General features: G+C 38.4%; 1 protein-coding gene across 1 annotated transcript; it reads right to left on the bottom strand.

The window, feature by feature from the left end:
* Positions 1–1,548: 1,548 nt before the first annotated feature.
* Positions 1,549–2,806, bottom strand: LOC140934318 (recQ-like DNA helicase blm-1). Its single transcript, XM_073383964.1, has 2 exons — positions 2,671–2,806; positions 1,549–2,486 (listed from the first exon to the last, which is right to left on the bottom strand). Exons 1-2 carry the CDS (start codon positions 2,804–2,806, stop codon positions 1,549–1,551), a joined length of 1,074 nt encoding a protein of 357 aa, XP_073240065.1.
* Positions 2,807–8,006: the final 5,200 nt, after the last annotated feature.

Below are 8,006 nucleotides of genomic sequence, written 5' to 3'. Positions count from 1 at the left end.
GCATAAAAGGAAGAGAAGGACATAAGATTGCCCTTGATGAATGGGTGGAACCATACCTGGTGCAACCTCTGAAGAATTATGCAACAGGTAAGCTGCTACTGACAAAAACAAATGTTGCCCGATATTGATTCCTAAGTAATTTAACGAGGGTGGTGAGGGGGGGTTACCCATAAGAGTTACGTGTACCAATTCTTTCTGAAAAGTTGTTCTTGGCAGCATACATTTTGTTGTTTAGTACCCTAAAAGGCATAAGGGTAACTGTAACAGTGGTCATTTTTTACTCCAACACCCTTTGTTACTGAACTGCGAATTTTAAACCCTTAAATAGGTATGGTAATCTTTGTGTGTGCATTATATCTTTAAACCCTCAACCCAACTTTTTCTTTATTGATATGTTTAGGACATTCAGGTGTGGAAGTCCTCAAGTTGCTTACAGTGAACTTGGATGTGCTTGGGGCAATACGAAATGCTTACGGAGGTCGGGAGGCTTTTAATGTTAATTTGACAAGCCGCCATAGTGAGCAGAGCCCATTTCCGGACCAACTAAAAGGAATGTGGTTTTGTTTGAAACAAAAGTTCTTTGAGCCTCCTGAGGACCAGGATTTCATCCCAAAGCTCTCTTACAAGGGTGAAGAAATTGGCAGGGTTTCTACCACACTGGTCATGTGTATGAGAAAGGAAAAGACAACGTAGCTCAAAACTTTGGCTGCAAATTATTCAACACTTTTCACATTCTACTAGTCAACCATGAGCTGCACAGGGGAAGTAGAAGAAGAGCAATTGAACCTGACCATAACCCTTATATTCCAACAGTCAAAAAAAAAAAATGAAACAATATATTTTTGTAAAATACTGCACTAAAAAGCATCATAGTAAAGTTCAATAACTATTTTTACACCAGGGTTTAAGTGAAAGGGTTAAGGCACAGTTCATTTTTCATGATGATGACTGGGTCGGTAAAAAGTGACTGGGCCATAGACATGTTTTGCTTTGTTTGGCGTTTAATTTTTTTTTCTTTTTGCCCAAAATGAACAGCCTTTGAAAAATTAATGATGCATCTAGATAGGCTTTGAATTTCTGACATGATTATACGACATTTTTTTTTCGAAAAAAAGAAAAAACAAACAGGACAAACTGCATATTACCCGAACCGGTCATCCCCCAAAATAATGAACCGTCCCTCAGGTACATTGTACATGGTTACATGACAGAATACATGTCAGTACCCTCCTTGGAGCCTTCAATAAATTATTTCCTTATTGCAATTTATTATTACAAGTACAGGAATTTCTTACATGTTTTTTTCCAGTGTCTACCACCATCAAACATAATGTCATTATCTTTTATTGTACAAGCAGAAACAGACAGAAACACAAATTCAACCAACTAATTCTCTCAACTAGTGCATTGTAAAGAGATTAGTTTAATTTTGTTAGGGCCTGAATGGTTCAGCTGGCCTAGCCCTGATGTGAAAGATACATGTATCAAGTTGTAACTATTTTCCATAATAAAGGAAAGTTAGCTCACCGTTTGTAAGTCTGGAAGCATTTATTCCTCTAAGTATGGTGTTGTGCTGTTCTCATTTGCAGAGGGTAGTTGTTCATGCACAATGTTTTTAATGATCAAGCACTGTATGAACTTCAGTAATCCTTTCTCGCTAAACTTGTTTTTGCCCTTGCCATACTCGTTGACATTCTCTAAGCCTTTTGAAATAACAGCATTTGACTTTGATCCATGGAATGTTAATACCAACAACTTTGTTGTCACTTTTGGCTGTAGCTGCCGCATAGAATCGACACAGTTTAAAATTTGAATAGCATCATCACTGAAGTCTATGGGATGTTCCAAATTACCACTTGAACAAATGTCACATGACTTGTCACAGTTTATTCCAGCCCCACCATCACCAAAATAAGATGCGATCTGTTGCCTTCTACAAACTGGGATAATACAGTACTTGACCATATCATTCAGACCGTTCAAGGACACCAATTTGCGATCCCCATCTGGTAGCGATGAGATATTGGGCAAGTGTTTTGTTCTTTCTTCAAACCTAAAGAAGATATAACAGTGCGCATCATTGCAATCTCTTCCCGCCCGACTGTATTCTTGAACGTAACTTTCCAAATCCTTGGGCATACTGTGGTGTACGACAAATCTTACATCAGGTTTGTTAATGCCCATCCCAAATGCAACAGTTGCATAAATGAAATGCGCAGCACCCAACTTCCATGATTCCACAGTTTCTTGTTTTGATTTAACATCCATCCCAGCATGAAAAAATACAGCATTAACACCTGCTGTTTTCAAATGATAGGCAATATCAATGGTGTCTTTTCTTTCTACACAGTAGATAATGCCACACTGTTCTGGGAATTCCTTTTTGACAAGTGACACAATTGCCTCTTTGCCATCTGCTTTCTTTGCCACCACATGGAAAAGAAGATTTGGGCGGTTTGAAGGCTGTCTGATGACCTTGGTCTCTTCTAGAGAGAGTCTTAAACTATTCAAAATCACCTGCTCAGTTCGTCATGTCGCTGTTCCTGTCAGGGCAAAAATGGGACACCCAGATGTCTGCAGCTTCGAAAGCTCTGAATAGCTTGGGCGGAAATGGAAGCCCCAGGTGTCAATGCAATGGGCTTCATCAATTACAAAAAAAATTAATTAAACTTTCCGAGGACAGTTTTTGTAACAACTCAAAAAGAGCTGGAGTTAACACGGTTTCTGGTGTTGCAAAAAGAAAGTTGTACTCAGGAGGAGTCGCTAGAAGTTTTCGCATTGCATTTTCTCTTTCTGCTTCATCCATGTCTGACATAAAGAAACAAAAATTTAAACCTTGTGATCGCATCCTTTCCACTTGATCAAGCAACAATGCAAGCAGGGGAAATATTACCACAGTTACTTTGGGCTTCATTAGCGCAGGCACTGCATAGCAGATGGTTTTACCACTCCCAGTTGGCATAATAAGCAAAGTATTTTGTCCATTTGAAATTGACTCCACTGCCTCCCTTTGGCAACCTCTGAAATCAGGAAGGTGAAAGACACCTCTTAAAATTCAATGGCCTTGTCGCCTGTAAGTGCAATGTGCTCTCCATCAACAGTAACAGGTACTGTCCAATCCTGAAGGGGGGTCACTGAAAGGTCGTAAAAAAAAAAACAGTTTATGTCAACTACAATTTACCAGGATGTCTACTTCAGGAATGATTGGTGGGTGACTCATAGGACTAGTAGGGCAGATTTTGTTGGGATCACATGATGAATATCAGCCCATTGAAATGGTGAAAACTTTCTTCAAGTTAAAAGTCATGAACAAACTTCAGATACAAGAGAAATATTACTGAAATATTTCCATAAAGGTGAACTTTTGATTATTCAAAAGCATCAATGGTAATGTTATTTATATTCATTATAAGGTATGATGTAAGCATCTTACTTACAATTTTAACAAAAATAGCCTCTGTAATTATAACTGTTATCTGTCTCCCACGGACATTCTTTTTTGAGTGCCATGCATTGAAACGGGCACAGAGACCAGGCTTGTTGACTTAGTTAGGCGACGAGTGGACAGCCATTCTACGTGATTTTTGGTCTCCTCGCCGTGCTTAAATCTAAACAGTCGCCACGCTTCTCGCTCGAATTTTTCATCACATTTCACTCCCGCGTGCTTCACTCTAACATGCTGAACTAGCCTCGTTTCCTCGAAAACTGCTCGACCGAGCTCGGCTCTACAAAGAATATGAGAGCAAGGTAACTTGCGACTCAAATAGGCCCAATGGAACGGCCTATTTTCCTCCTTCCCATCACCCCTCGCGCTTCTCTCCTTTCTCAAGAGAGACGACTGGGGAAGAGTCAGACACTGGACTGCATAAGGGCACAAAAATGCGGACAGAAAAGGACGAATAAGGAAATAAGGAAAGAACACGGGTAATAAGGAAAAACAAAACAAGACTACAAAGGAGATAAAAGGACTAGTGACGACAGAAAAGGACTGGCTAGAACCGAAAAGGACTAGTAAGGACAGAAAAGGACGAGTTAGGACACTAAAGGACTAGTAAGGACGGAAAAGGACTAGTAAGAAAAGAAAAGGACTTAAGGACATAAAAGGACTAGATAGGACAGAAGAGGACTAAAGGACTAGTCAAGACAGAAAATGACTAGTAAGGACGGGAAAGGACTAGTAAGGACAGAAAAGGACTAATAAGAACAGAAATGGACTAATGAGGACGTAAAAGGACGTAAAAGGACCAGTAAGGACAGAAAAGGATTAGTAAAGACAGAAAAGGACCAATAAGGACAGAAATGGACTAATGAGGACATAAAAGAACGGAAAGGGACTAGTGAGGACAGAAAAGGACTAGTAAGGACGGGAAAAGACTACTAAGGACGCAAAAGGACAAATAAGGCCAGAAATGGACTAATGAGGACATAAAAGGACGGAAAAGGACTAGTAAAGACAGAAAAGGACTTATAAGGACGGGAAAGGACTAGTACGGACACAGTACTTTAATGAGTTCTTTGTTAATATCAGTGACCAACTTACAAAGAATTTAGAACCTCTTGATCCAAACACCTTAACTTCTTATGTAACAAGAGTCACTCCTACAAGATGCGACATAGAGTTAAATTGGGAGCTAGTGAAGAAGAAAATTGAAAAATCATCAAACCCGAATAAAGCTACTGGACTGGACCTAGTCTCACCCAAGGACCTTAAACTCCTTGGGGAATCTTCTATCCATAGCCTGCTGCCAGTTTTCAAGAAAAGTATAGATGATGCAGTTTTTCCAACAAACCGGAAACTCTCACGTGTTAAGCCAGTATTTAAAAAGGGAGCACCCACTGATATGAGCAACTTGAGGCCCATATCTCTCTTAAGTATCCCAGGAAAGATTCTTGAAGATATTATAAGCAACAGCATAGACAATCACATTGAAGCTCAGAGCCTGCTTAGTGACAATCAATGGGGCTTTCGCAAGAATCATTCTACAGAGGGTCTCCTTCTTCATCTTACTGACACTTGGAAGTGGGCCCTAGATAATAATCTTAAAGTTGGTGTTCTGTTTATTGACTTCAGGAAGGCCTTTGACTCGGTGAACCATACCATCCTATTACAAAAGTTGAAAGCTGTTGGTATATCAGGAAATTTACTATCTTGGATGGGAAGCTACCTGTTAAATCGTAACCAATTTGTTCAAGTTAATGAAGTGAAATCAGACACTAGCTCTATCAAGTTTGGAGTACCACAAGGGTCAATCTTAGGACCCAAACTGTTCTCCCTTTATGTCAATGACTTTCCTGAATCTGTAACCTCGGGAGAACTTTATATGTTTGCTGATGATACTACCATATTTACCATAAGCGATAATATTGATACTATAATTAAGGCCATGCAAGTTATACTAGATCAAGTTCTTAGTTGGTGTGGTGCTAACAGATTGATTGCTCATGAAACTAAGTCAGAAGCCTTATTATTATCTAAACAAAGATTCATTGGTCCATTGTTGCCTTTGAAGTATGGTGAAAAATTTATTGAATTAAAATCATCATGTAAATGTCTAGGAGTAACTATAGACAGTAATCTTTCTTGGCAAGAACACACTAAAAGTCTGTTAAAATCTTTTAATAAGAAAATAGCAGTCCTCAGAAGAATTAAATTCTTGCCATCATCCATTCTACAGACCATTTATTTTAGGACTGTACTTCCAAGTGTCTTATACGGAATACTAGTATGGGGTTCCTGCTCACCTGCACTAATGGATGATCCTGAGCGTGCTCATATACGAACTTCTAAACTTATTTTTAAACTTTCAAGGAATTCGAATGCTGATCAATTAAATAAATTGAAAGGCTGGAACAATTTATCATTTTACTATACTAAGAGACTGTTAGTAGAAGCGTATAAATCCTACTATAGATGCAATACCAATGTTTTAAATGATCTAGTAATGTTAAAACAATCATCTCACTGCCTGAAGAAATCAATGAATATTGAATTTCCAAGTCCTAAATCAGAAATTGGCAGGCTGACTTTTAAGCATAGAGCTGCCATTGCTTGGAACTCACTTCCTGATTCGATCAAAAAGTCTTCTAGCTTAGAATGTTTTAAAAAAAGACTTAGATCTAGCAAGGACTTAATTAATTCTATAAGCTATAAAAAGGAATCTTCCACGATAAGAAATAGGAATGAGGAATTTCTTTATTAATCTTATTTATATTTGTATTGTTATTATTATTTATTATTTAACTTCTGTTGATTTTCTATTTATTCACATGTATATACTTTAGTTTTTAACAAGTAGATAGGCAGGTCCACATCAGGACTTCAGTCTTGCGTATTCTGTAACCTGCGTTACCAAATAAACTATGTATGTATGTATGTAAAAGGACTAGTAAGAACAGAAAAGGACTAATAAGGACAGAAATGGACATAAGAGGACGGAAAAGGACTAGCAAAGACAGAAAAGGACTAGTAAGGACAGGAAAAGACTAGTAAGGACACAAAAGGACTAGTTAGGACAGAAAAGGACTAATAAGGACAAAAATGGACTAATAAGGACATAAAAGGACGGAAAAGGACTAGTAAGGACAGAAATGGACTAATGAGGACAGAAATGAACTAATGAGGACATAAGAGGACGGAAAAGGACTAGTAAGGACGGAAAAGGACTAGTAAGGCTACTAAAGGACTAGTAAGGACACAAAAGGACTAATATGGACCTAAAAGGACTAGTAAGGACAGAAAAGGACTAGTAAGGACATAAAAGGACTAGTAAGGACAGAAAAGGACTAAAAAGGACAGAAATGGACTAATGAGGACATAAAAGGACGGAAAAGGACTATAAGTAAGGATACTAAAGGACTAGTAAGGACACAAAAGGACTAACATGGACCTAGAAGGACTAGTAAGGACAGAAAAGGGTTAGGACTAGTAAGGACACAAAAGGACTAATATGGACCTAAAAGGACTAGTAAGGACAGAAAAGGACTAAAAAGGACAGAAATTGACTAATGAGGACATAAAAGGACACAAAGGACAAGCAAGGAGTAGACGGTACAGAAAAGACGAGTTTTGAGAAATGCATACTACTTACAAGACATTGTACACACTGTTCATTTAATTTATGTTGCACGACTATATGGTGTGCTAGCATGTAGTACTTGCCTGCTTCAGCTCATTCTCGTCCCCAGAGCCACTCGGCTTAATTTGTAACCGACCAGTGGCTCTTCGACGCAATGGAAAATACGAATCTTGAATTCCCCGCACCCAAAAAAACTGACAACCAGAAATGCGGTGCGGGATAAGCAGACAATTCTTAGCCCATTTATTGAACTAACCAACTAATCACAAAACAAAAACAACTGTTTACACTGTTTAGACACTAAAAAAATCAAACAAACTGTATACGTTTGATGCGGCCAAAGTAAATTGAGTAAACAAAACCACTTACAATAACTGTCAATCATCAGGAAAACACAACTAAAATTGTTACAAGGAAATGGATTACAGGATTTCAATCAAAATATAAAAAAGAACAAAAATTTTAAAAAAAATGCCTGTGCGGAAGGAAGAGAAAATAAAACCCACCGCGCACAGGATTTCACTTCCTAAAGCAAAGTTTTGTGCAAAAAGAAAGACAATCCATCTGTCTTGAGAGCAGGTTCCCAATGCTACGATCCACTCGTGTCATTCAACTGGGGAAATTATTAACCAAATGGAAAGAAAGAGCACCAGACGTGTTGGATGTTGCTACTGCCATTGCTGTACCCGAGAATAATTGCCTTTCCCAACCCAGAAAAGCAGATGCTGTTGTACCCTCTTTGTGTACCGCTGTCAGTACTCTTCTAAACACAAGAAATGGCGAACTGAGTATTGTCCAGAATTGGTTTCCACTGTTCTGGGACTTGGAGGATGTAGTAAAATGGTAGTTGAAATTGGTAATTTTAAACTAAGATAGTTTGCAGTTCTCTTACTTCATTTTTCAGCCTGGTGCTGAGGTCCATAGTGAAAG

Source organism: Porites lutea, chromosome 4, assembly GCF_958299795.1.
Source record: "Porites lutea chromosome 4, jaPorLute2.1, whole genome shotgun sequence".
Classification (NCBI taxonomy): Eukaryota; Metazoa; Cnidaria; class Anthozoa; order Scleractinia; family Poritidae; genus Porites; species Porites lutea.
The sequence above is the reverse complement of the archived record's forward strand: the minus strand, read 5'-3'. Positions and strand labels throughout refer to the sequence as shown.

Excerpts from the sequence above, each read along its gene's own strand:
- LOC140934318 (XM_073383964.1), bottom strand. The coding sequence starts at position 2,806 with ATGGATGAAGCAGAAAGAGAAAATGCAATGCGAAAACTTCTAGCGACT. Across the intron at positions 2,487-2,670 it reads ACAAAAACTGTCCTCGGAAA|AAGAGACCAAGGTCATCAGA; the intron begins GTTTAATTAATT and ends GACTCTCTCTAG.